The 27,977-nt window shown below is 38.1% G+C and overlaps 4 protein-coding genes across 12 annotated transcripts in view; 3 read left to right on the top strand and 1 right to left on the bottom strand.

Moving 5' to 3' along the window:
* The window catches only part of LOC129718582 (inositol hexakisphosphate and diphosphoinositol-pentakisphosphate kinase), a 37,809-nt gene extending 34,876 nt beyond the window's left edge, over window positions 1–2,933 (top strand). For all 9 annotated transcript variants that reach the window (XM_055669502.1, XM_055669501.1, XM_055669500.1 and 6 more), the window contains exon 15: window positions 1,808–2,933. In XM_055669502.1, the coding sequence (XP_055525477.1) occupies window positions 1,808–2,857 (1,050 nt within the window). In that variant the 3' untranslated portion in view covers window positions 2,858–2,933. The remainder of the gene's footprint in view (window positions 1–1,807) is intronic.
* Window positions 2,934–3,352: 419 nt separating this feature from the next.
* On the bottom strand, window positions 3,353–5,696 carry LOC129718583 (polymerase delta-interacting protein 3). The gene is made up of 4 exons (XM_055669503.1): window positions 5,047–5,696; window positions 4,392–4,990; window positions 4,104–4,309; window positions 3,353–3,984 (listed from the first exon to the last, which is right to left on the bottom strand). The coding sequence occupies exons 1-4, from the start codon at window positions 5,456–5,458 to the stop codon at window positions 3,873–3,875; spliced, it is 1,329 nt and encodes a 442-aa protein (XP_055525478.1). The 5' UTR covers window positions 5,459–5,696; the 3' UTR covers window positions 3,353–3,872.
* An 11,658-nt stretch (window positions 5,697–17,354) lies between these two features.
* Window positions 17,355–27,977, top strand: part of LOC129722582 (serine/threonine-protein kinase S6KL) — a 55,813-nt gene continuing 45,190 nt past the window's right edge. Inside the window, exons 1-7 of the mRNA XM_055676169.1 lie at window positions 17,355–17,792; window positions 18,089–18,252; window positions 18,811–19,042; window positions 19,110–19,233; window positions 19,366–19,464; window positions 19,531–19,689; window positions 22,097–22,185. Of these exons, the coding sequence (XP_055532144.1) occupies window positions 17,652–17,792; window positions 18,089–18,252; window positions 18,811–19,042; window positions 19,110–19,233; window positions 19,366–19,464; window positions 19,531–19,689; window positions 22,097–22,185 (1,008 nt within the window). The 5' untranslated portion in view covers window positions 17,355–17,651. The remainder of the gene's footprint in view (window positions 17,793–18,088; window positions 18,253–18,810; window positions 19,043–19,109; window positions 19,234–19,365; window positions 19,465–19,530; window positions 19,690–22,096; window positions 22,186–27,977) is intronic.
* Window positions 19,552–21,892, top strand: LOC129722599 (autophagy-related protein 101). Its single transcript, XM_055676193.1, has one exon. It carries the CDS (start codon window positions 19,927–19,929, stop codon window positions 20,581–20,583), a length of 657 nt encoding a protein of 218 aa, XP_055532168.1. The 5' UTR covers window positions 19,552–19,926; the 3' UTR covers window positions 20,584–21,892.

The following is a 27,977-nucleotide window of genomic DNA, read 5'->3' as shown; positions in this document are numbered from 1 at the left end:
CACAAAGAAGGCCGCAGAGCTCTTTGTTCTTATAGTAAAAAAGGCCGTGAAACACAAAAGGTTGGGAACCACGGGTTAAAGTGCTCCAGAAGTTAGAAAATCAAAATTACCGTTACCGTGCCTAACTCTGCGCAGTTCCTAATTCTGCGCAATTTTTATTATACTTATGTTTTATTGTATTTTTTGTAACTATGAGCATAATATTTTATTTTTCTTAAATAGAATTATTGATTCTGTGTCAGTGGACACAATAATATCAAGAATACATGCGAATAAAAGAAAAAAAATCTGAATTGTCAATACGATCAACGTCGCAAACACCTTTGTTCGTAGTAACGAAAAGACAACGGCAGGAAATAGTTTTATTCATTTCCTCTTAAAACGAGTGCAACGATTAGGAACAAACATCGTATTTTGTAATAAAAGTTAGTATTAGTCATGATTTAGGTAAAATGAAATATTAGCTTACGCTAAGTAGCGCATAGTACTGAAAAAGTGCAAAAAAATAATGCGCAGATTTACGCACCAAATTTGTTTTTTGTGTTCCTAACTATGCGCAGTTTTACGGAGATGAATTCTGGCAAAATTAGGCGGAAGCACATGCAATATGATCAGAACAAAATGCTTGCGAATGTGGACAAGGTAAGAAAAGGCTTTTCCATACGCCGAACCGCAAGGAAATATGGGATTCTCGAAAGCACACTTCGTGCAAAGTTTTCAGCTGGTGTTTAGTTGAACTCTGCGACGCATTGCGGGAGGCCAAAAGCGTTCACAACGCAAGAGGTAGGCCGGATTGTCGATTGGATTATTCAGATAGCGAGAGCTGGATTTCGGGTGGATTCTCAGAGGTTAAAGACATCTGTGGCACATTACCCTAAATCGATTGGGCGACCTAGTTTCGTTGAAACCCGTCTGCCGGCAGAAATCGTCAATAGTAATCCAGATGGTTGGTCTATTGAAAAAAATGTATCGGTGGCATGAGATTTTTTATGAATATTTAAAAATGTTCTCCACCCATGGCTACTGCGATACAAGGTAGCTCTTCCCATTTTACTTTTCATAGATGGCCATAAATCGCACGTTTCTCTTCAGACCACTGAGTTTTGCAAGGTGAAAAGTAGCCCGTGAAAAGAAAAAGCAGTTAGTACAAGAGAAGCGCCAAAAACAAACATTAACGAAGGCTTCAAATGATGGAAAAACTTCTACAGAAAATGTTTAAATTACTTTCCTTTTAAATAAACAATTTTGTTAAAACAATCAATGTTATTTTTTGGCTGCGCAGAATAAGGAACAAAACTGCGCAGAATTAGGAACATACTCAAGCAAGTGCGCAGAATTAGGCACCAAACATAAATGCAAAATTTTCTTCTCATACTGTTGTTTTTGGCTGTACATGTGTCTAACTTTTTTTTCGGTATTTTCGATTTTTATTTGTTTGAATGCATGTAAAAAATCTGCGAACTAGGGTTGAACTTTTGAAATTGTCTTAACTGCGCAGAATATGGCACCTTCACGGTAAATAAAAAATTAAATTGAATCATTTTTTTTTGTTAAATTTATTTTATCGAAATTAGGTTCTGCAGTGAACGGCAAATAACTTCCGTGTGAACCGTATTCGGTGCAGATCATAACTAAAATACAATCATAAAACGGTGACTATGAAAATAAATTATTTTTGTCAAAAATGGTTTTGCTAGCTGCGAATTTTCTTCTCATGTGTTATCACAGTTTTGAACCATTTAAACATCTTGTAGCTCTTACACGCAACATGTGACTCTAATTTACTGAGAATTCTTTGTTCTTACAGACAGCGGAGGAGGATGACGATGATGCCACAATTTCGACAGACACCTGTCTCAGCACCGGTGATTTAGCTATAGCTGGTGAAGATGCTGGACGAACATCCAACCCAAACTTGACGCTAGCTTCTACTTGCAGTAGTAAACAGTTGCAGAAGGAGTTATTGTTCGATATGAAAAACGCGCGCCATGAGCTCATACACCTGCGAAGTGACACTCCTACACCACCAGTGTCATCTGCAAACTCTGGTGGGATTCCTTCAGCATCATCCGCTGGAGCCACTGCTAAAGTAGACAACTGTTTCCGGGGTAACCGTATTCAAAAACAAATTAGTTTATATGAAAAAGATTCTCGCACGGAAGCGAAAAATTTATCCCAGGAATCGCACAAATTCGGAGATCGAGGTCCAGCTGTTTTAAAGCACGCCGCTTCCTACGAACATCAACCGAGTCGCATTCACATGTCGTTCGATGAGCTGCAGAAGGACATACCCAACTTGGAGCGAAATTTAGCGAGTAAGTTTGAATTGGAGCAAGAAAAATGTTCGAAAACGAACAAATGCATGGCCGCCCGTTTAAAGAACGCGCCAACGCCTGGGGCATTAATGATACGGGAGAGTTTTATCGAACCTCCTCGCATAACAAGAGTTACCAAAAGTTTTCATGGTAAAACAGACTATCATCACTTACAGCTCGAAGCTGTTACTCGAAGAGCCAGTGATATCGTGAGGCCGTCCACTTCGAGTTCAGTGCTGCTCCCAACAATATCAAATCAACTTAGTGGACGGGATTGCACCAATAAATATAATAAAAATCAGGTTCGGCAGGAAGCATCAGTTAACCCGGCTGGAACTAACAGTAGGGTTGGTGCCGGAAGATTCACGACTTCCATCGTATCCGAGGCGTTGAATACTAGGGAAGAAAATTCGACTTCAACCGGAGTAATCGCAGATGCTGAACAGTTGCACGAAGAAACTGTTACCGTTAGTTTGAGTGGTGCTAGAGTGGTGGAAGACGATCCAGCAAGGCAGAACTCTGCCAAACCACAGACTCATTGATAAATGTTGTTCACTAATCTATTAGGAGTTGATATATAGAAAAAAAAGTAAATATTCTGTTCTATCGTTCTCAGAATGATGTTTCAGCTTACTTAATAAACCCTGAGAATTATCCGCTGTCTGCCCATGGTTCAGAAATTGTGTCGGAATAAAAATTACCATCGTAAGTGAATTAGAGGTAAAGTAGTTGAGATGCTTTGCATGAACACTACAAAAATTTTCACTATGTTGTTTTTTCATTATCCTGGGGATGATTTTCGTCGTAAATAGTTCAGAATTTTAAGGGTTTTTCGAAAAAATGTGCTCCTAATTTCTTGATTATTTTTTTTACAGCTCAATACAATTTATCTTAAAAAAAATCCTTGAAACTATTGTTCTATTCGGTAAAGATCTGCTTAGTTTTACTGTTAAATAATAACATTTTCCAATTATTTATATTAACGAAGAAAATCATACACAATTGTGATATAAACAGAGCAAAACAACACCAATGCATATAATTGCTAGATTTTATTTGTTGGTCATTTTGTCTTCCATAGCGTTCCACATCTAGCAACTGTTTTATAATGAGAGGTCTTGCTTGTTCGAAAGGGTTCTGATAAATGTTACGGAGCCTGAATGGATTCATACAAGTGTTTGATTTTGATGTCTGCTGTAGTGTAGTGGCTGAGCTAAAAAGCAATGTCTTGCCTGATTCTAGCAATACATGATGAAACAAGTGAAGGAATATCCTTACATTTAAAACTTCAGGCCAGATTTTCGATTCTGTTGAATTTTACAATTTTTGTTTTGTTCTATTTCTTTGATATATCCACATTCGACCGAAAATCTTTTCCTGTTTTCAAGAGTAAGGCTTTGAACAATAACACACTTTGAGCTCTTACGAAATTTCCAAACATTTAAATAAATTTTCATTCTTTTTATTTATAACCCCTAATTTTGTTTTGTCGAATGCTGATGTTCGGAACAAATGTCTGATCGTGAGAGGGCAAATGGTGTGGTGGAGTTGTGACTTCTAGTGATCTCTTCTGAATAGGACCGTGTGCAAAGCGTCGATATCGATTTCAACCTGTGACTTTTTGGCCGCCGATGACGACAACGAGGAAGGTTTCAACGACCGCGACGAGCTGTGATTGCGAAACAGATCAAATTGTATTGTCATTTGTTGATTATGATTTGTGGCACTTAGTGAGCTTACAAAAGTAGTAGTAAAAAACAAAACGTCAGAATAGAACAGATCATTCACCTCGAATAACTGATGGCCGGTGCAGTTGGTTTGTTCGCGGAACGCGGTTTGACCAGCAGACACTTCATTGGTTGACCATCCAGTTGGCGGTTATGGTACGTGTCTACGGCTTCTTCTGCATCCTTCAGTGTGCGATAGATAACTTCCGCCACGCCTGGACGAACAAGACGCGATTCTAGTAGGTCACCGATGTCTTCAAAAAGTTCCTTCGAGTTGAAATAACATAATTAGATATTTCTAAATTGATATAACCAGAAAATCAAAGATTATCATGTCATGCAGGTATACCTTGATATCATTCTGTGTCACACTAGAATGCAGATTACTGACGACAATTCTGTATCCGGAGATGGGTGGAGATGGCGACGGAGATTGAGGCTGTTGTTGATGGTGGTGATGATGACTGTATTGCTGACGGCTGCTGGTATTGTTGCTGCTATGATAATGGTCATCTGGAGGCATTTTGGCAAAGATGCCCATAGATTCGCTTTGATTAGGAGCGCACTCCAAGCGTGCACGCATGGTGGACGAAAGATGCGGTCGATCGTCAGCATACATCGGGCGCAGGGGTGGTGTTCTAGCTCTGGCAATGCTACGTCTTGGCGGAAGATCATCGTACTGAGGAAGAGGAACTGGAGCGTGCGATTTCTGAACTGTCGGACGACTGGTATGCACTTCATAACAATCGAATGGATCGCTGCTCCATGAAGATGACGTTTGTGGTGGAGGCGAGTTGCGAACGTGACGACTGAATGTTGGCAATGGGGGCATTGTACTGGGAACAGTAAACATTTCATTTCGAACGGTTCGTTTCAAAGGAACAATTGGGCGTCGAAGGTCTACCTTCATTTCAAAGTCTTCTGCCAGATCCTCATGAAATAACTTTCCTACAACAGAATACGCACAATAAGGTATAAATATAATAAACACTGCAAACATTTACCTCCGGACATCCTTTTCTTGGGCATTCCACTCCCTGGAGGGAGGGTGCCTTTGCGCTTTAGCAATCGTAGCCTAGCATCTCCACTGTTTCGGGCGAGTTCAATTAGTTTATCGCGCGCATCTCGAATATGTGCTCGTTTTTTCTGTATTATCTTCATACGCGCATCAACCACTACTTTCGGTTTTCCAATCGGGGAACGAGTTTTCAAACTTTCTAACTTCTTCTTCCGGCTTGGGCTGGTCAAAACCTTTTTTCCACCGGGTCGAGTACGTGTTTCCGTTGCAGCAGCACGTTTTCCCTGTTTAGTAGGTTTACCGGTGCGTTTTTTTGCTCCTGCTTTACCGGGTTTCGTACGCTTACCGATAGATTTCTTTTTGATAATCTCATCCAGACTTAAACTCATCGCATCCATCTTGTTTAATCAATGAACACCGAACTTCGCAAAATTTCAATTGTATTTGTATTTTTAAGTACTCGGTAAATAACGAACAAATCGATGCATTAGTTTCACAACAAAAGTATATTAGGGAAAATGATTCCCCAGAAACCTTATATAGATAAATATTACGATTTTATGCCTGCTACACCATAAGCGCAACGATAACGATGGCCGAAAACTCAACTCAACATTTTTTTCTGGATTTGACTTTAAAAGTGGGCGATACTAATATCGATAATCTCCGGAACTTTTATATCGATATTATTTCCTACACTCAACGAAACGCATACAAAAAATAACCTCACTTTTTTGAGATTTCCCACAGGTTTGTTTACAAGGTGTTAGATTTTTCAGTTTCATCGTTCAGTGATAAGAGTGAAAATGAATGATACGATTACGAAAAAGATTTGACAACTTTCCGCCTATGCGAATTCGTTACTACCAGGCAGTAAAGCAATTCTTAACAACACACGTCCGCATTTTCACTCGAGCCGAAAATTTTACAAGTCCATGTAAACAAACCCGCGACCACTGTCAAATATTATACTCTTTCTTTTTTTTAGACGTTACCGTGCAATGATCTATACACACTTAGATAATATCACCGAGTACGGTAAAATGAATTACCGAGATTTCAACAGCTGAGATCTCGGTAAAAATCTCGGTAATACATCGAAATACCGAGATTCTGTAAAATCAACAATTGACAACTTGTCAAACTTAAACGAGACTCTCGGTAATATTTTACCGGGACTCGGAAATTTCAACTGTCGTATTATTACGAAAATTTCGGTAAAATTTACTGAAGTACGCATTTTGCGATTTCTCAGATAAATCCAGGAAATGATGAAAACGATTAATTATCCGTATAATTTTATTAAAAATAGTCAAATGATTCAACTTTTTACAGCACTGGTAAAGACAGGAGAGTTATGTTGCTTCCTGGAAATAAAACAACATCCATCACTGCAACTTCCATCCTGCGAAGCGAGTCGTTAACCTACAAAATTGAGTAAGGAAAGAATTAATTGTTTTCTTTTAGTATTATATTTGCAATAAACACAATTAAGATCTGAGACATAATATTGTATACTTACTCAACATTTTAGGTTAATCTGAATATTACAGATTTCTCCGGAATGATGATTAATCGCGAAACCTGTTCCTTTTACATCTAAACCGAAACACGAACAAAACTGATAGTGAAGCTTTCGTTATTTTGACAGTTCTATTTTTCGGAATCTCGGTAAGAGCTTTTTTGGTTCAACGAGATCTCGGTTAAACGATGTCAAGCTTCCGAGATTCGGTATTTTAGTTCACTGAACTCGGAAATTTGCTGTTTTACGGATTTTTTCGGCAAACAAATTTACGGTATTCCGGTAAACACATTCGGTTTCCGAATTCTCAGTAATTTTGTTACGGAACAACGGTAAACGAAAATGTTTTCAAGTAGTTCGGTATTTTACTTTACCGAGAAAACATTATGCAGTTAAGTGTGTAGACCATTTTACGAACTGACAAATATCACGGATCCTGCTGATATTGATGTTGCTTTTACGTGCGTTATATCAGCGGTTCCAAGCTTTCTGTCGAAATTTCATTCATGAATTGAGTTCAGAAACGTCTCGTATAATGGTCTATTGGCCCTGACGACTCTGTTGATATTGGTTTGGTTTTTACTTGCGAAAGTGAAGGAGGGAAATATTGTATTCTGCAAAATTGGAAATTAAATTGCAAATGTTGCGTCAGATTTCAACCGCAATAACAGCATAACCACATGATGGATAACAATAACCAATATGTTTTTGGATAGATAAAATGTATAACTATTTTGTTATATGCTAGTTATCACTCTAATTTCATTGCAAGGCGGTAAAATTGATAACAAGTTTCATTAAATAATTTATTCCTGCGCGGGTTGTGTGATTTGTTGGCGGATAGTATCTTACAAAATGAACGTTTGATTTCTAGTACCGAGCAACTCAAAAAAGACTACATTTTACGATTTTCTTAACCCCAGGTAGAGTTAAGCAAGAGTCATTTATGAAGCAAACCCGAATTTAATGTGCGTGACTGAGCTATCAGAAAGCTCTATATCTTCTCTTTTCCCAAAAAGCAGTACCCACACAACGCATGATATAATGTATTGGAACTTGCATGTTTTCGGCGAACATTATTTGGTATGTTGTTATCCATTGCTAACTAACTCCAACACTAATTATTCATTTTTCTTGAATAAAAATTTGGCGCTCCTTCCTAACTGTGTTGAATAACAAAAAAAAACGAAGAACGAAATGCAGTTTATTTTGACATTGACAGTAAAGTCGCAGCGAAAAGTCGCTCACAACTCTAGTCGCGACTCCGATTTTGTGCTACGACAATATTTCGCAAATAAGCCCGTTGCTTCAAAACAATGTAAAGGGCCTAGTTTTAAAGTATCTGTTATTTTGGGTAAACTGTTTTGACACCCTTCACTTAAATCTTGATTTAAATAATTTTAAAGGATTCTTGCCATAAATTTTGTGAAGCCTGTAGTACACTCTTTGTCTAATGGTCAAATATTTGACCTTCTGACATAATGGTCAAATTTATTTGACATCATGGTTGTTGTTTGCCCGTGTTTGCCCCATGTTAAAATTGGAGAGTGACAAATAATTATCTTTGACCAAATTTTTATCTGTCAAAAAGTGACAAATATTTGACACTCGGTCAAAGAGTGTACTACAGGCTTAAGTCTTTTCGAAATCAATGGTGTAATAAAACGATTTGTTTACATGTTGTTAGTTGCGTCCTAATCGCGATTCACTCCGGAGTTCTTTGGTGCAACCAGGGGGATGGCATCATGGTATCTCTTCCTATGTTGAAGTGAAAGTAATAAGTATGTATATGAAACTTTTGCTGGGCTCCTGCCTCGGTGTGTTATTTTAAGGTTGAGGCCCGATATGTTGCCTACTGTCAAACAGAGCTTAGATAGGGCTACCATCCCCATGGGTGTTTTCTGTACTGTTGATTATAAAAAACGTTATCTACTATTGTGAGTTTCACTGAAACTTATTCGCCGCGCTATAAACCGAAATTCTGAAACCAAATGCCCTTCTTGATTGCCGAAGCGATTTTATTTTCCCTGGGACACTGTAAGCAACAGCCAAGATTAAATCCACCTGCCTTGGCAACCCTTTCCAAAATCAAAACAAACTTCGATTCTGGCAACACACTGAAGGCGGCGTCAGGGGTGCCAGGTTTACAGATTACTCTAATATAGATTGATATCATAATGCTTAAAACAGAAACCACGAAGTGAGTATATGATCCAATTAATTTTCCTCTGGTGATTAGTAATCCTTTTTAGTCTCCACTGTCTCCAGCAGTGATTTTTTCAAGGATTTTCCCGATTCTTTACCAATGAAGGTTGATGCAAATAAAAACAGCATACATCTGGCAACTCAGCGCGGCCTTTGATTCAAGCGCGGTGTTTGGATAAGACCGCGTTCAGTTTTAGACAAATCTCTTAATATCACAATGTGCTTCACTTTATCTTGGTACGAAACAAATACACTAGGAGTTTTCACGTCGAGCTCGCATACAAATACTCAGCCGCAAACTGTTTATCTTCTACACTGAAAATAATACGAAGAGCATTATGAAGTGGAATTCACTTACATCGGTGCTAGTTGCCGAACCATTTCATATTGATGTGGAATACACTTACGACTCAATCAATACACCGCACTAGCATTCTAGAAGAGAAACATATAATATTCACGTGTCATCCATTACAGTATCAATGTTGATACCAATTAATATATGAAAATGTTGTTTTAAATATGAAATGTACTGCCAATATAATTGAATGTTTTTTCTGTTCAGTTGTCCAAGATCTTTCATATGACAGCCAAATGTAGAATGATGATTTTCGTAAGTTGTTGCATATAAATTTCAAAAATGGTAATGCTAAATGATGAAGATATATGGGAATCTGTGCTGCATAACAGTAAAACAATTGAATAGTTTCAACAATTTATTTTCTTCTTTTATTACATATTTTCCTAACTAAATATCGCTATCTTGAAAGGTGAACTGGTAATTCTTTCTAAAATATATTTTGTCTTTACAGTTGTGTACCATTATAGGCTGCCCATCAAAAGTTTTTAAAAGTTTTATGAAATATAAATTTGATCTTTTTCTTACTTCGAAAGCTTGGTAATGTTCATTGAACATATTACATTCCCATAATACTCCAACAATATACAAATCAGAATCGGTTTTTAATATCTCTTCGATTTCATAGAGTTCTGTTACGCCATATGTAGTTATTGTTAAAAACACTCCTTTTTTATAAACAGTTCCGAAAATGGTACAGTTATATGAACATTTGATTACAGATTTATCGCTAGGTAGATCACAGTGAACTAATAAAGGAAAGTATGGTTTTGTTTCCAACTGGATTGGAAAATAATTATCATTTGATTCGGTATTGAAAAACACAGCCTTACGTAAATCAAAACCAAACTGCAAGGATGCTTTAATCCCTAATGTATAACATATGTTCTTACGGGAAGACATTATGTGTGCATACTGCTTGAACTGCTTGTGCTTAGCCTCGAAGCCAAAAAACCCATCTGCTGGTTTATTGGACCACTGCGTTCAATAACAGTGCCGTAATGTAGCATATGGTGATGTTTTGGTCGCAACACTTCATCCGGGAAACTTTTCAAGAACAATTCATGATGATCTTTCACTAACATTTTTAAACTACTAATATCAAAATCAGAAAAGGAAGGAAGCAAGCAAAAATCAACTACCCTAACCAGAGCTTTAACATATTCCCATATAGAGACTTTTTCCGGTACAAATGGGCCAACTATGAATGGAAAGTAATGACAAAAAGCGCGCATTTCCGCTGCTGTCATTCTTAGTTTCAATGTTTTGGCTTTGCGTGTTACTTCATATGCTTCTTCTAGATCTGGCATTCTTGACAGCGCGTCACTTAACGCTTGCTTTCCCAAGATTCTTCGTCGCGAATTAAATTCTGCGAGAGTGATATATTTTTTCACATAAATTATACACTTTAGAGCATTTCTAAATCCATGCATGCATACTCCCCCACTAAAAAGATCATGCATTGCATCTGCGGAAACATTTTGAGTAACTTTAAACGATAACAATTTTGAAAATTCGGTTTCTCCTTTTATACCTGTAACACATTGCTTTCCTAAAGCGATATCACTATTGCAGTTATACTCGTTTCGCATATCAGAGGCATACTCCTCAGTATCGCGTTGTAATACCCCAACAAACAATTATGTCGATTTAGAGCCTAATAAGCTATTATTCGATGGATTTCGACTGAACTATAGCTTAACAAGCTGTTATCCAACAAAATTTTTTGTTGGGACTTCCTTCGATCGTCGGCAGAAACGACAGTAATATTTAGCTCCGAATCCTCCCGCTAGCATAAGCATGTTGTGTATACCTAAATTGTCACCTTGCACTAGTACTACTGCAAATCTTACAAATACAGACTTATTATCTAGTTTGAGTATTACACCGCATTCAATTGCATTAAACATTTCTATCACTCTTCTGATCATCTTATTCATACCGAACGCCTGAATATCGACTTTCTTTGCAATCGCGCATACAAAAATGTTACAGAGTCTGGATGCGAATTTTCTCGATATTGCGAGACAGGTATAGTACATGCCACAAATCGCATGTTTTTTACTGTGCGAAGATAAATTATCATTGATCTCGAATTCGTCCGCATAGAAAGATAACGGTAAAACAATTTCTCCTGGGTATTTTTGTTTTATTTCTTTCCAAACTGTACCAATAATAAAATGGCCGATTCGATTACTTTCTTCAAGTTCTTCTATATATTCCACAGTTTTGAAGTAGAATACTTCTCTCAGGAAGTTCGGCTACATAGGGATGTAAAATGAAAATCTACAACCGAAAAAAGTGAAAAATATGTCCAATTTCAAATGCTAATAAATCGCTTAGTATTCGATGGATTTCCTTCGTTCTTGCAGCAATAGATTGGAAAATCTTCTAAGATTCTTCCCAAATGCAGATAATTGTAATTTTATTATTCAAACTAATGTACTATTGAAAATAGTCAAGCCTTGTCAAAACGAAAAATTCGGCCTCTGATTGGTCGTTATATGATTGCTTCCCAAGCACGGTCGACAGAATCATAGACCTTGCCATTTGAAATGTGCAATTTGGCCTATATAAGATCCTGTTTCACTCGAAGCCGCTCATTATAATTCTAGACTGCAACAGGAGCAGTCCTTCCTCAGCAGCAGTAGTGGATACAGCAGCAGTAGCAGCGCAGCGGATAACGGCCACAGCTGCGGTATGGCAACGGATAGCGGAGCGCGTCTCAGCATCAATAGCAAGGCCAGGTGATGCAGGGCAGCGGATACCTATGACAACGGAAGCGTCCACTACTGTGACAACGGAGATAGTGCAGCGGTTGACGTTGGTCTCAGCATCAATATAAGCAGGGCCAGCTGATGCAGTGTGGCATTTTAGTGAAATGCTGTCACACTAGCACACTAGCAAATGTATCCAACGAAAAGAACGTTCTGGAGAGCTTTTCAGTGTTTATTTTCCCGCAAGGAATACTTTATTTGCACTGCCAGTGATAACGCATAGATGTGATCGGCATCTTATCAGACATTGAATTAAACAACAAATTGTCCTTTTCAGGATGAAATAAAAAGCTAATTGAAGAGTTAATATTTACTCTTAAATCAATTTACACTTTCAAGAAATTTGGAACAGATATATATTTGGCTTCATCTCCGTGTCTCAGAACGTACTGAATTATCTTTTCCTTCAGTCATGAGCACAACATCCGGAAAGCTGATGCAGGGACAGCGGATACCAATAGTAGCGCATAGCGGCCAAAACATTGGCATGGCTACGGATAGCGTAGCAGTTGCAGCGGGTTTGGAATCGATAGCAGCCGATGCAGTGAGGCATTTTAGTGAAATGCAGTCTCTGTGCGATAGCGGGCACTAGTAAATGCAATCAATGAAAAGCTGACTCATTTTGACAACAGATGAGCCGTCTAGTTTTGAGTGTTAAATCAGATTTTCACTGTTTATTTTATCACAAGGAATACTTTATTCGCACTGTCAGTGATAACGCCAAGATGTGATCGGTATCTTATCCGATATTGATTTGAACAACAAATTAAAAAATGACTGACACGCAAGCAGCCGGGTTTTCTTTCTTGTAAAAGTATTCTACTTCATCCTTGCGGTCGTGGCTTTGCACGCAACCCTCCTGTAATTTTTTTCGAAGATACCAGGTGTTTCAAAAAACGATTTCAATTGAAATTCGACATTCATTAAAATCATATGGTGTTTACTCTGTTCAATGTTAATAGGACATTTTTAGTTTAAAAAATCAATTTCTGTTACGAACGAACCATCCACGGTTATTATTTTTGGTGGCTTGTAAAGGTTCTTTTTCTCTAGATAGGTCTGTGTCTATCTCACTAAACACTGATTTCATTGTATCTAAATAAGTATTAAACAAATAAACTGTTTCAGCATCAGGATCCTGCAATGGCAGTTTTGCTATCTCATTGGCAAAAGTTGAGAATACCAACTGGGAGTCTGACTGGATTGTGTAAACATCTTTTCTTGATAGGTTGTGCTTGTGGTGTAGTTGTAGAGTGAAATCTGCAGCAGCTTCTTTAATCTGTATTGTTGAATACTCTGAAGTAGCGTACACTGGACTGTTATCTCGTTTCGGTGCGATCGTTGATACAGGAACTAGCATTGAAGAATGGCTGGGCAAGGCATTTTTTAAGGTATCGGCACTCATAGGACCAAATGTGCTTTTAGATGCGTGATTTGATATATGTCTCTTAAATCGGCTAAAGTTAGTGAAAATTGCTATACACGAAAGATATACGTACACTGTATTCGATAGTTTAGTGGAACTCGATGCATTTTCATCAGATGTTGGATATATTCTGCAGGGGAACAGTAGTGCTTAATGCATCCCTGTACAAAGCACTTGTACTTATCACTAGACATGATTGCAGCCGTTCAAGTATATTTCCAACTTATCTATTGATACGTATCTTTCACTTATATTGTGTCTGTATATATAAAAGCTAATGAAAATCCAAACGAGCTTACTTGGTTTGGAGTGCTTAATTCGAAGAACAGCACTTATTTTCATTAGCACGGCTACAGCCCGACGCGCGTTTGGTAATGAATATTTCAAGTCGTCGTAAAATACACAGAACTTGCCAGCCAGATTTTGAAGGCTTCCATAGAATATCAGTTTTGGACTTCTGGGATGTCCCCACTCTTGATACCGTTTGTAGGTAAGATCAAGCTGATATGAAGCATCCTCTTCAGAAGTCACAAACAGGATGGTATCTCGTTGACCATCCGCAATCGTAGGCTTATACGTTCGTGAAACTCTTCCTGGATGGAGTACTCGTCAAAAAAGGTAAGTATTTTCACGACTGGGCGTTTATTTAACATGGGTGCTACATTCCGATTCGGAACTTGACCTTCTGTTCATTTATACACAGACTTCGCAGCCGACTGCTTAGCGTACAGGACAATTGCGGGGCTAGCGCTATTATCCTACTGACACTAACAGTCTCTCCCGAACCGAGACTCGAACATACTACGATTGAATCGTTAGGCCAGCTTCGTACCTCGAGACCATCTGGGAGATCTCTGGGCATTTATTCATATCCAGCCTTTTACGCTTTTTACGCACGATAATTGCGGACGATATAATGCAAAGCTCGTAATAAATTACTCATACTTTGTTTACACTATAAAAATCGACACGTTACTTCTGTGCTAATAGATGAAACATTTCATATCTGAGTGGAATACACTTGCGTTCCACTTCACAGCACAAAATCAAGTGTCTTACACTTCGGTTTGCCATGTCATGCATACCAAAATCAATCTTTTTATACACATATTTCAATGATAGAACGCGTCAAATGCCAAAACACATCAAAATACCGTGAATTCCAATAAAAATCGATATACACGCTCATTATTTGTTACTCTAAAGTGAGTTAGATATGACCCATTTTTGAAAAAAGTGGAGGTACCCTAATTTGAGTACTTTTACGGTTACTCACTTCTGAGTAAGGGCGTCATACGTCAAAAACTGATTAGAATCTACTCTGTTTATGCAAACCAGGAATTAACGAAAATGAGTACAAGTTACCCAGTTTGCCTAAATTTGGAAATTTGATGATTTCTGGTTTTTGTAAATCTAACTCAATAAATAAAATAAATTCAGAACAATCAAAATCATAGATTTATTTTTCATCTTTATATAATGCGGCAACCAACCGGTTCACAGTTGCCCGTAAACTGTGGCTCATGTTTTTGTACAGTACGCACACCAGAAAATCCGTCATCATCCGTCACCAAACACTGCGAGGGATTTAAATTGTATCGATTGCATGTATTGGGCACTGTACATCGATACAAATGTTTCCGTTCATTATCACGAATAAAAGCCCGACTTAAAAACGGCATCGCAGGACACACAACATGCGGTTGTTCATTTTGAAGAGATGTTTTTATGTTTTCAAATCCTCTGCAATAATTATGTTGGGCTGAAATTGTTATGGAATATTGTTACATGTTGTTTGTAATGTAATTGATTAGGAAATTATTGATTTGATGAAAGATCAAATACTTACTGATAGCAAACGAATAAAGAGCGACACCAATTGTTCTTCGGAAACAGATAATATCGCTGTTGAAAACTTTTGGCATATACATATACTCAGGGGTGAGTAAACATCATGGATAATAACTCAAAACTGAGTAAACATGGTAATTATGAAAATTTGGGTAAATGTTACTCAATTATCCAGTACCCGATAACTCACTTTTTGACATTTTGCATAAAAATACCAAACTGAGTAGATCCTAATCAAATTAGAGTTAAAATGAAGCAGCGTGTAGGTCGACCTGTTAAAACGATTGGGTTGGTTTATTGGTATTCATATGTATAAAAAGCATTTTGTATGGGCGTGTTATTTTTTTCAGTGTACGTCAGTTTGAAGTCTTCGTGTATTTTACACATCCCTGTCACGAACGTCATCCTCATACTTTTTGCTTGAAGCCGTTTTTCTCTGACTGTTTGCAAAGATAACTAGAACAAGATACCTGCCATCTGATAAATTAAATTCTCATAAAATTGTCACTATGAGCAAAACCGATTTATCGTGCATAGTCCGTCATCGATCGTTAAGCTGTTCAAGATTGTATATGAAAAAGGTGTAGCAGTTTGGTCAGCTCGACGCTTAAGATAACATGCAGATTAATGATATTGTCATTTTTTGCACTTAATGCTATTGCCGTATCTTTTGCACTTCAAAGTACGAAAGAAAAGTGTGAAGTTGACTGTCAGAGTGGGAGTTTATATTAAGGAATAATATTTATTTTCAGGTCTCATTCTACCAAAACTTAAAGTTTGATATGTCGCAAATCAGGTTTCAGAACCATTGTGCATATGATCAGGTTCATCGGGATACCCGATTTTTGCTTTATTAACCTCGGCAAGAGTGGGAAACTTGGCTGTAGAGCGTGCTCATAGCGGTTATCAGGGAGTTCTGATGGTACGCTTAATTTGAAATGATGCGCCAATAATTCTTGATTCTTCCGGAAAGTTTCATGTTTCAGAACTAAACATTTGTACACGTTATCATTTTTCAGATGGCAGCACCGTAAAGTCGTCCACATGGATGCTGAAAAAATTCTTTCACCTTTCAGCAGTCATGTCTTGACCTTGTCTTCAGTTGATTCGGTTGATTCTGGCGTTAAGTATACATCATATTAACAGTGTATAAATTAGTTTGACTTTTGCTCATGCGCAGCGACAATCATGTCTGATGAATTCCGCAAGAGTCAGGTATCTTGTTCTAGTCATCTTTGCTGTTTGGCTCAAGTACACGTCAAAAGACTGCCAGTGCTTGCGAAACAGCCGAATCCAGCTTTTTACGCGCCATAATGGCGGACGCTATAAATGCAAAATTCCTAATATATTAGCTACCCTTTTGACAACTGTGCTTACGTCAGTTTGACTCTTCATGTGTTTCGCAAGAAAAACAATTAATCTGGCAACATTAATGTTGCCAAAACTGCAGAAATCATGAATCTGACGTAAGCAGAGAAGTTCACAAATTACGAACGAGCATTCAAGCAGCCGCCATTATGGTGCGTTAAAAGCTGGATGAGCTCCGTTTCTGCGAGATCAACTGTTGCTGCAAGTGGTTTGTAGAAATGCAAAACGCGAAAAACGAAACAAAAGCAACTCTACACGGGCTCACACGTTAACTAGTGTGCGTAGGTAAAACGTCACTTATCTCTATAGAGATAAGTGACTTTTCACCTACGCACACTAGTAAACATGTGAACCAGGGTAAAGTTGCTTTTGTTTCTTCTAAACTAAAAATCATCGCATCTCGTTGCTTCGACTTTTATCATTTTTTACCATTTCTTGTCGATTATGTTCAGCAGCTTCTTCCGATTCCTGATCACGAATGAAAAAAACATATAATGAGTGTTCAACTGAATATTTGTCCAGCTGCTAAAAACATAGCATTGCAAACAAAACAGCTATTTGTAAATATTTTCCTCAACTAGTTGCACTAACACATTCGTACGTAAAAAGGTCTATTACAATTTGAAAATGTACTTGCAAATTTTCAAACTGATATTCCCCTATGTTTATCTTTTGCCAGTTGCGCCCTTATCGTAAATCACTCTGAAGGTAACTTGCCAGCCCTTGCATTTTTGGCACCCAAAAATGTTTTTTTACTTCTGGTAACCCTGCTACTGTCAGCCGTCATGATGGCTGACTAATGACAAAAACAATTTGGTTTGCGACGTTTTTTCTTCGCTTGAACAAAAGCTAGAAGCATAACACAAAGTGATACGAAAAATAAAGGACATTTTTATATTCTGTAGAATCTAGTGCTATCGGGTAGTAAAAGCCGTTATTATATATCAAAAATGTCCTTTAGTGTGTACGGTTTCATTTAGTGATGTAGTCATACTCCGGAAACGCAAAAGTATTCGAGTTTTTCAGTTTTTATTCTCCCTACAAAGGGGCGAAGAAGATTGTCAGTTCTTTTTTCTTCGTTTGTATGGGAAACGCTAGCAGCAGTACCAACATTCAACCAAAGGAGGAATCTGCTGCTGTTAAACCGTCATTATCATCATCATTTTCATCTATTTCACTTCCATCATCGCTGTTGATTGCCAAGGAATCAAAACATCCGAGACAGGTTTGTTCAGCTGGTTTGCCTAATCATTTCCTGATTCTGTTTGCGTATTGTAAATTTTAAGCGCATATACCAATTCTAAGCGAAGAAATCATTGAAAGAAAAAAATGATTGGATGGTAGTTAACGTGGAAGTTAATTATAGTGAATAAAATCTATCTGTATCAATTCAATGCACGACTTTCGCTTAATTTACAATATTAGTTACAACAGGGAAAAAGACCAGGATTTTTTTAAATGATACATTGACGTCATACTCTGTTTTTCTTCTCTTGATTCTCTTTCCGTCGCTTTGGACAGATAAGACATTCTAGCAGTGTGGACGGAGTGTTCGACCGTTTGAACGAAAGTTCCCGTAAGTTTTCCAGCTCTTTATCCTGTTCGGCTCTGCCCGGTATTGAATCTAGACGCAAGCAGCACCCGCCCCGTAATAGTCGCCCCTGGTGTCGCGTATCGCGAAGAAGGTATGTATTTATGTTTGGCTGACATTGTTTTCAATTCCACGGTTAAAAATTATATATTTGTGGTTGGCATAAATTTTATGTGATTATTAAAAATTTAAGTTGAATTTTTTTTTATTATATTTCGCGGCTATCGAAAAAAGTTGGCGTTAGACATCAAAAAGCAATATACAAATTTTAAATCTTGAATCTACCTCTCTTGATCCTTTGACGACATTGTTTACCGTCAAGTTAAGTTAATAATTTCTTTTTGTTTTATTAACATTTCATAAATTATTATAAAAGTCATTTCTACCACAGTAGCTGCGCAATTCAATACCCAACCATATTTGCTTGGAATTACAGCGCATTATTTGCGCGATTCGCTTGGAGTTGTTTTCAATTTTGGTTGACCTACTTACGATGAGGTTGATGAAAGAGCGACAAACACATGCTGTCTTTGATGAGCTGTTAATCAAAACGACTGCGTTAAACTGATAAAAATCGCCACTTGCAACCACCTCGAAGGTGTAAATAGAAAATAAAACTTATCGCTTATTCGCAATATTTCTTCTTTTGAAGGTGGCATGAATCAACATTAGCTAACGAGCATCTGCTGTCAAAAACCTGCTGGCCGGTAACGAATGCTGAAGCGCTTTTTCTACCGCATTTTCCAATTGACTGTAACGCTGAGCGGCGCTATCGATTCCTGGATCATATAGCGAACGGTGCGTTCGGCAGAGTTTACAAGGTGCAGGCAGTTGTCGAAGGCAAACAAACGATTTATGCACTGAAGGTGCTCAGTAAAGCAGAGGTAGGAAGCGTCATAAAATTTGAGAGAGGGAATTTGTGTAGGTATGTAAAACGCGATATACTTGCAGATCATCAATAGCAGTGCTATAAAGCAGCTGAGAGACGAAGTTGATATACAGACCGTTTGCGGTCATCATCCGTTCTTGACTAAATGTGTGCATTACTGGCAAAATAAGAAAAAGGTTTTCCTGTGTAAGTATGTCATTAACAATCTCGTGTTGTTCTGTTTATTTGTATTTATAATTATTCGCAATCTAATTCAAATACCAAATTACATTCAATTATCTGCCTTCAAACTATAAATAATTTCGAATATATTTACAGTGTCCCACTTTTATCCCAACGGCGAACTTTTCCAGCAGTTGAAGAACTTTCCTCGAGCGTTGATTCGCTTGTATGTTGCTGAAATCGCCCTGGCACTTGGTGTGTTAATAAACATAATACAAAAAGGACAACAGTTTCATTGATTGGATAAATATCCTTTTGCAGATTTTCTCCACCAGGCTGGTATAATTTATCGTGATCTGAAGCCGGAAAATGTACTTCTCGATCAGGACTATCACATTAGTTTGATTGACTTCGGTCTGAGCAAGTGGCTGAGCATCGGTTCCCGGACGAAGACGCTTTGTGGCACGTTGCAGTACATGGGTAAAGCTTTGTTTCAATTTATTCGTTACTGTGACTAGTGTTTAGCATTGTTACTGCTGTTGTTGCTACTGCTGAATCTATAACAGCAAACTTCCGTTCCGTGGATGTTTGCATCTGTTGGTCAGTTGCTCGTGGAGGCGTGATCAAATAAATGGTTAAGAAACGAAAAGTGTAAGTTGGAACGCCAGAGGTGCCTAAACATTGTGAAGAGTTGGTGGCAGTGATTAGGTAGTCAGGATGAATGCACGCTCGCAAACCTTCGATCTCACGATGGAGGGACGTCAAGTGGACGAAGCTGTGTCAAGCATCTTCCACACGATCCTTTTTCATCGCAGTCTGGGCAAGTTTATGTATAAAGGAGAAGCCAGGTATTCGGTAGGAACAATTGGTTACATGGACGTGGATTGCGATTTCATTGATTTTACATACGTTTGCTGTACTTCACCGAGGTTGGATGAGACAATTAAACGTGAAATCGGCGAGTTCAGCCGGCAGCTGCGCAGTAACGAAAGCTCCGGAACTGGGCAGATAAGTTTGGAATTCTTCCAACGTAGAAAGGGGCGCTGGGCGTTCCTCAGCGAAAGCATCCCGTGGGAGGTATGGACTATTCGATTAGAACTCATAAACCTCACCAACGAAGACGATCGGCAGATCTGTCGGGAGCGTGTTGGCGATATGCTGTCGGATAAAATTGTGTACATAAGCGAGGTAATGAACCGGCATGATTATCTCCCGAAAACGCCCAATCAGATGGAGTTGGACTCGGTGTTTGATACGTCTTACCCCGATGTGCAACCCTATCTGTTTCAGTTCAAATTCACCACCACCGGCCCAAGTACCAACTCTGTGGGAAAAACCGTAAAGAAGCTATTTAAGGAAACTCTTTCATTGTGACTGTTGAAGGCAGCAATGTTTATGATGGTAACGGTCGCCCTCGTCAGAAAGATTGTTAGACATCAAGCTAGGCTTTCGATGAGCTTTTGAAACCTGTATTTTTAGGTTTAAAAGATGTGTGACGGGTATATGAATGTTTGATGACTGTAAAGAGGACATTAATTCTAGTGTGTTTGTGTTTAAACTCTACGGCTAAGATATCCATTTGATAGTTGATTTCTCTCTCAACTCATAAGTAGTGTTTGGGAATCGGATGGATAACTAATTCGTTTAGCCTTATTTGATCGTTTCGATTACTGCGACCAGTTAAGATGACTATTTGAGGTTTGATTTTAATGCCGAGCATAGTCTGTACTCAATAAATAGATTAGAATATGTAACCAATTGTTTGGTTTCTTGATGCGTTCGTTATTTTTATTTGAGCTATAACACTTTCTCGGCATTTTTATGTTCAGTGGGCATATCATGTAAGCTCCCGCCATTACCAAGGTTTACTTCGTATATATGCAAACGAGACTTCAAATCGAAATCTTTTGAACCATAACGATTTACCTTTTCAACCTAATCCTATCAGTGTACGTACGAGTTGTAATTTGTAGATATGAATGTATATTTAAAAAATATATATGAACAACAATATAGTACAGGATTTTAAGTCGGTTAAGCGCATATTACCAGCCAAAGAAGACGGCAAATAAGCAAAACTAAAACTTGAAATATCCGAAAGTTTCAGTAATTTAAGTAGAGCATAACCCTGTATAAGAACAATCCGAATAAAAAAAATTAACACAAGAATGATACAAACTCATGCTTGGATAAGTTTTAATTTGCGCACTCGTCTACTTTCGTTCGAGGCGTTCTGCAGTCTTAGGATATTTCTTCTAGAATGTTGAACTGTGACTTCAGTGTTATGTATTAAGCCAGAGTTAGGAAACAAAAGCTTATTGTGATCCTGCGGAGAGAATAATATGTATCGGGCGTGTTTAGGAAAGGCCGCTGAGCCCTGGTGTTTGTTGAGAACATAGAATGTTGAAAGGAACGGATGTTTCAGTTGTGAAGGAGCAAGGAATCCATGCTGCCTAGAAGCACTGCAATGTATAATAGGCGAGAAGAAACAAAAACTGAAACGGTAAAATGTGTAATTTTTTTTAATCATTGAAAAAGTAATATGATTAGTGATTAGAGTAGTGCTGAGTTTCACTTCAATGTAAATGTATTTTCTTGGAAACTATAAAACAAAAATTAGAAAAAAATATAGCTCAGCAATTGAGTATGAAAGAACAATAAAAATAGAAAAAAAAATAATAAATTGGATTGAAAATTAGTATCGAAAGAAGGCCCAGTAGAACGAGCTTGAAAGGATCTCAGTACGCAGGCGGTCAGTAACTCTTTCTGTGCTAACCTCTTTTTTCTAACGTTTTCTGCATTTTTTACAGGTAAGTAGCAGTTTTAATTATTTTGCTAAACAAATGTTTTTTTCTTCTTTCTCTTGCAACAACTGCTTGTATTTCAGCTCCGGAAATTCTTTCTGGTGAACCGTACGGTCACGCGATCGATTGGTGGGCTATGGGAGTTCTGGCCTGTCGGATGTACACCGGCGAGGTAAGTGATTTTTTGCGTCTTTGCCGCATTTTTTGTTCTAATGGTGTCATAAATATATTCATGTTACCAAAACGGCTTGGTCGAAGGGTGTCCTCAGCAAAGTTATATAACATTGCGATACCCATCTGAAAGCATAAAGATGTATTACTAATGAAACATTGAGATACAATGAGATTTTTTTATACATATTTATTCATTTTAAAAGTGGTATATTTTTTCCCAGATCGGCAGATAATCTGGAGAGGACACGATTTCAATCAAACACACCACTTTATTTTTTCTCGATTTTTATCTTCATTGCAGGTTGATTTAGCTCTGCTCTTTAGTCTTTTTTTGAAAATATGTATTTAACAAGAATCATTAAATACTTTTCACAAGTAAAGTTTTTGTACCTATGCGTATTGCAGAATTCACGCATTTTTTGGCAGATTTCAAAATTTATGCGGTTTTTTACGCAGGTTTCGACATTATCGTGGGCTTTTACGCACTACGCATAAAAAGCGATTTTAATGTGTGTGAATCTATTTATTGGGTTGAGTCATAGGTCATTTCGGGTTTTCTATGATATTCAAAGGCAATAGTTTTATAGACGGAAATAATTTCATTCAGTTATGTATTGTCCGTGTTTGTGGATGAACTTTTGCCATCTCTCCCGTCGTGTAATGGCGCTTTGCCTCGATTATTGCCTTTATTTTGTTGTCCACAACCTGAAGGGTCTTCCTGAACGTGGCGCATCTTTTACAATAAAATTACCGGAACGAAATTCGGCAACCCAATTCTGGCATTGGCGTTTTGTTAAGCAGTCTGCACCGTATACATCGCACAGTTTTTTATGTGCCTGTATTGCGTTCTTCCCTTTCCGGTAATAGGACAATAGAACATACCAATATTCCTCACTTTAGTTTTCCATCTTCCAGCCACTGTTGTATGATCACTATTGAATCGATTCAGTTATTTGTATTTTGGTAAAGACATTCGAAGTGTCTACTATCGATTGGTATTTAGGTGGTTGGAGTGAAGACAATTGGTTGAAAATACAAGTGTAGAAATCTTTTGTTCAAAACCGAATGACTCAACCCAATATATAAAAGACAAGTTTTTTTATGTATGATTGTATGATGCTCCAGCATAACTTTTGAATGTCTGAATCGATTTCCACCAAACTTAACATGGGTCGTGTTTACTCCGTTACTCCATTTTGTTGTGGTGATTATCGGGTAAAGATCCCGAGATGGATTCCTCCATAACTACATCAGTGCTTCGCTCGAATATGCCTCTGCTCGATTGAACCTGATGCGCTTGGGATACTTACCAAAATGCGTATGAATGTAATAACAGTACTCAAAGATCCAGTCTGCGACCTTGTATCTTATCGTTAAGACGAAAACAGTACATGACCGACTGTGATTTTTTACAAATCTTTACAAAGTTAATCTTCGCCTTTGGAATGGTCGCTTGCTGATAGCGACAATGGTGTCTTTTCCCGGTCTTGGAGCATAGGTGCAGCCTATTTTCATAGGTCTGTTCTCATTTAAAAATTATTGACCCCGTATTTTTCAAAGATTTGTTTTCCGCTAAATATTGTTCAAGAATATATTTATGCATTTTGAGCAAGATTGCTAAATTCTTCAAAAGGTTCTGTGCAATTAAACTTGTGGTGTCAGAAGAAAGAGAGAGTTAAGTGTACGCGACAATTGCGGGTCTAGCGCTACGATTCTTCTGACATAGTCTCTCCTGAATAGAACGTCCTTCTCTGGACGTCTTGGGATGATTTTTTTTTGGAAATTTCAATTCCCGTGAATTTTTCATACAAATCCCGGGATCCCGGAAAATATTTTCTGCAATGAAAATTATTGGTAAATGGAGTTAAAATTTTAGACCCTTTTGTGTATAGTTCTGGACATTGTTGAGCAAGACTGCATAACTATTTGCAAACCAGGCCTTGAACAGTATTAATAATCTTTTTTACTCTTTGTCTATCAATATGCTCCTCAGAGTGCTAATGGAATGTATGACAAAATTTGACCTCTGACTCTATCGGATTTCGGGAAATAGAGCTTTTGAGTCAGATATGATTGATGCCAGATGTCTCAGAAATACATAGGATGTTTTAGATGTATGCTCATTGGATAGTATAATGTTCAGAACTACAAAAAATATTTATTGTTTAGATTCTACTGTGAAATTGTATGTTCTCGCCACAATGTAAATTTATCCTCAGTATCGCAAATTATTTAATTACATATGTTTTGTATCAAACCAAACTGTTATTTAGTTGAACCTTAAATTTTATTATTATCCAGGGATTTTATAGAACTGTTGTATTCAATCGCCTTGATTATAAAGTATACATTTTTCTCGCATCCAGTAATCGTCTGCACAATTTCGTTTAACTGTGATTAACTCTTAACGGAACTAGATACCCTTTCTCCTTCGTTCCGCACCGTCTGTCAATTCTCTCTACCAGGTTGCTAATTAGAAAGGTCTTTCGCTTGACGTGGCTTAAGTGACATGAAGAGTCTTCTAGTCCCAAGTCTCAGGTTATTTCCCAAAATTTTTTTTTGAGTTAACACCAGATCTCAACGTTTCCGGCATTTCTAAGACATTAAGCACGAAAAATCAATTTTAAAAATTCTTTTTTTTTTTCATTTATTTAAATGTTGCATGCAAAGTTTTTCTGAGAAGTTCGAAAAGTAGATTTTTATTGACAACCTAAATCACCTGTTTGTGAATTACTTTACTTCATCGCACAGATTTTTGACATTAAAAACAGCTATCAGATTCTTTTCGAAAGCTAATCAATTTTTCTTTATTGTTTCTTGCGAATTCGAATCATGGAATCATTTTTTCAATTTTCCCTCCTATATGACAAAATAATTCTTATTTAATCGCCACTTTTTTACTTTTTTTTTGCAATTTTCCTTATTTCCGGGATATCAAATTTTCATTTCCCGAATCCCGAGAAGTGGAAAACCGGCAGGTAAATGACGCTTAAGTTATGAGAAGCTTTGCAGGCTTGTGCATCAACATATGCCCAAATCGAATAATCCGAGGGCTTCAGATCAGGACTGCTAAGTAACTTATTTTGAAAGTGTTGTTGGCGTTCCCAAATCTTTCGGCCAAAACTTCATATTCGTCAAATTCGACACGTCGAGCGGGGCCTAGTGTGGTTGGTAACGTCTCCGCCAGCCACGCTCGACGCCTGGGTTCGAATCCCACCGCCGACATAGGTGTCGATGGTTGTGGGGTGGCGTGATCCACTCACAACCAACCCAACTGGTCTAGATTCAATCCTAGCCGACACCGGGAGATTTTCTGAGGCGAAAAATCTCTGGGATCACGCCTTCCATCGCATGAGGAAGTAAAGCCGTTGGCGCCGGTCCGTTAATTAACGGGTCGTGAGTTAGGGACCTGGGTGTGGAGTCACCTCCCTGGGCGTCGGTAATTGGCCACAACAGTGGCGGAAATAGACCGACGGAAAATAAGCGAGAATAAAAAAAAAAAAAAAATTCGACACGTGATTTGGCGCTCCATCCAGAAGATTTTCAACCAGGGACGCACTTGGTTCTTTAAAATAGATATACATTTCGAAAATGAAAATGAAGGCAGGAGGCATTTTGAAACTGTTGAACACACCAAGTCCCAAAACATTCGCAAATATCTTTGGTGAAATGGAAGGTCAGTGCGGCTTTAGGACACAGCATCGTTGTTGAACAGGTTTTCGCCGGAGAAAACGGAGAAAAATGAAATCTCTTCGAATGAGTCACTTGAAGCTCTTTTACCACTCTAGCTCTGGAATATGCGTGCAAGTTTTCTATGATGATTCTTTGCATTGATTTTTCAATGAAGTTGTCTTTCTTATTTAATCGCCACTTTTTTACTTTTTTTTTGCAATTTTCCTTATTTCCGGGATATCAAATTTTCATTTCCCGAATCCCGAGAAGTGGAAAACCGGCAGGTAAATGACGCTTAAGTTATGAGAAGCTTTGCAGGCTTGTGCATCAACATATGCCCAAATCGAATAATCCGAGGGCTTCAGATCAGGACTGCTAAGTAACTTATTTTGAAAGTGTTGTTGGCGTTCCCAAATCTTTCGGCCAAAACTTCATATTCGTCAAATTCGACACGTCGAGCGGGGCCTAGTGTGGTTGGTAACGTCTCCGCCAGCCACGCTCGACGCCTGGGTTCGAATCCCACCGCCGACATAGGTGTCGATGGTTGTGGGGTGGCGTGATCCACTCACAACCAACCCAACTGGTCTAGATTCAATCCTAGCCGACACCGGGAGATTTTCTGAGGCGAAAAATCTCTGGGATCACGCCTTCCATCGCATGAGGAAGTAAAGCCGTTGGCGCCGGTCCGTTAATTAACGGGTCGTGAGTTAGGGACCTGGGTGTGGAGTCACCTCCCTGGGCGTCGGTAATTGGCCACAACAGTGGCGGAAATAGACCGACGGAAAATAAGCGAGAATAAAAAAAAAAAAAAAAAATTCGACACGTGATTTGGCGCTCCATCCAGAAGATTTTCAACCAGGGACGCACTTGGTTCTTTAAAATAGATATACATTTCGAAAATGAAAATGAAGGCAGGAGGCATTTTGAAACTGTTGAACACACCAAGTCCCAAAACATTCGCAAATATCTTTGGTGAAATGGAAGGTCAGTGCGGCTGTAGGACACAGCATCGTTGTTGAACAGGTTTTCGCCGGAGAAAACGGAGAAAAATGAAATCTCTTCGAATGAGTCACTTGAAGCTCTTTTACCACTCTAGCTCTGGAATATGCGTGCAAGTTTTCTATGATGATTCTTTGCATTGATTTTTCAATAAAGTTGTCTTTCTTGCCAAGTTTCCTGATGGCACGTACCGGGCTACGAGGAATCTTTGCGCGGGTCGATTTGATCAGGTAGACTTTTTGATGCAATAAACTGTGGATAAATGACATTCTGCCACCCTGGAAACATCTTTCGGCGTCATCTGGGCGAGCAGCAACCTCATGATACCTTCTTTGGTATACATTTTCACAAGTTTGCCATAAAATGTTTACGATGTTTCGATGCACCACTTCGAAATAAACGTAACAAAATGCACTGTTAACAAAAATATGTCATTAGTAACACAAATTACCCCAATATTAAAGCTTGAACATATTTTTTTTTTCTGCCGCACCCTGTTTCGCATATGTACGAAAATATTTTCACTAGAGCAACATCACGCTAAATGATCGAGAGGTGCGTAAAAATTTACTCGACCATTCTTCATTTGAATGAAACTTTGCGCGCGGATTTTTTTTAGACTCGAGGCGAGAGTAATTTTCTTAAAGGACGTATGCCTTTTGATGAACTTAAAATTAACGTTGTACTTTATTTTAAAACAAAGTTCACTTTTTAATTTTTTTTCAATGAGATTTAAAGTTATAACGCAACTTCTGAAAAGTCCAGGATGGAGAAATGAAAAATCAGTCCCATCTGCGAAATCATCGAACGGAGAAAACAGCGAGAGAAGAACTGAAATGTTTAATTCGTTACGATCCGCTTCCAATATTGACACGTTTTCTTCTCAGATTGATAGGTTTGGTTGTTTTTGATATTTTTGTTTGATAAAAAACAATGCATAAGAATTACATAAGTATAAATTATAGTGGGACTGACATGCGATTATTTTGTACTACAGCATGTAAAAAATCGCCTATTAGTTTCAGTATTTATAACCATTAAAACTGATTCAGTTTATTGATGTTTACAGTTATAAAAGTTGTTTGTTCTCCTGGAAGTAACTTATTTTGAAAGTGTTAA

The sequence above is a fragment of the Wyeomyia smithii genome, chromosome 1, assembly GCF_029784165.1.
Source record: "Wyeomyia smithii strain HCP4-BCI-WySm-NY-G18 chromosome 1, ASM2978416v1, whole genome shotgun sequence".
Classification (NCBI taxonomy): domain Eukaryota; kingdom Metazoa; phylum Arthropoda; class Insecta; order Diptera; family Culicidae; genus Wyeomyia; species Wyeomyia smithii.
This window is presented reverse-complemented; position numbering and strand designations above follow the sequence as displayed.

Coding starts and splice junctions, on each gene's coding strand:
- LOC129718583 (XM_055669503.1), bottom strand. CDS start 5,458: ATGGATGCGATGAGTTTAAGTCTGGATGAGATTATCAAAAAGAAATCT. Junction 4,991..5,046: donor CAAGAAAAGGATGTCCGGAG/GTAAATGTTTGC, acceptor ATTCTGTTGTAG/GAAAGTTATTTCATGAGGAT. Junction 4,310..4,391: donor TGACACAGAATGATATCAAG/GTATACCTGCAT, acceptor TTCAACTCGAAG/GAACTTTTTGAAGACATCGG.
- LOC129722599 (XM_055676193.1), top strand. CDS start 19,927: ATGAATGCACGCTCGCAAACCTTCGATCTCACGATGGAGGGACGTCAA.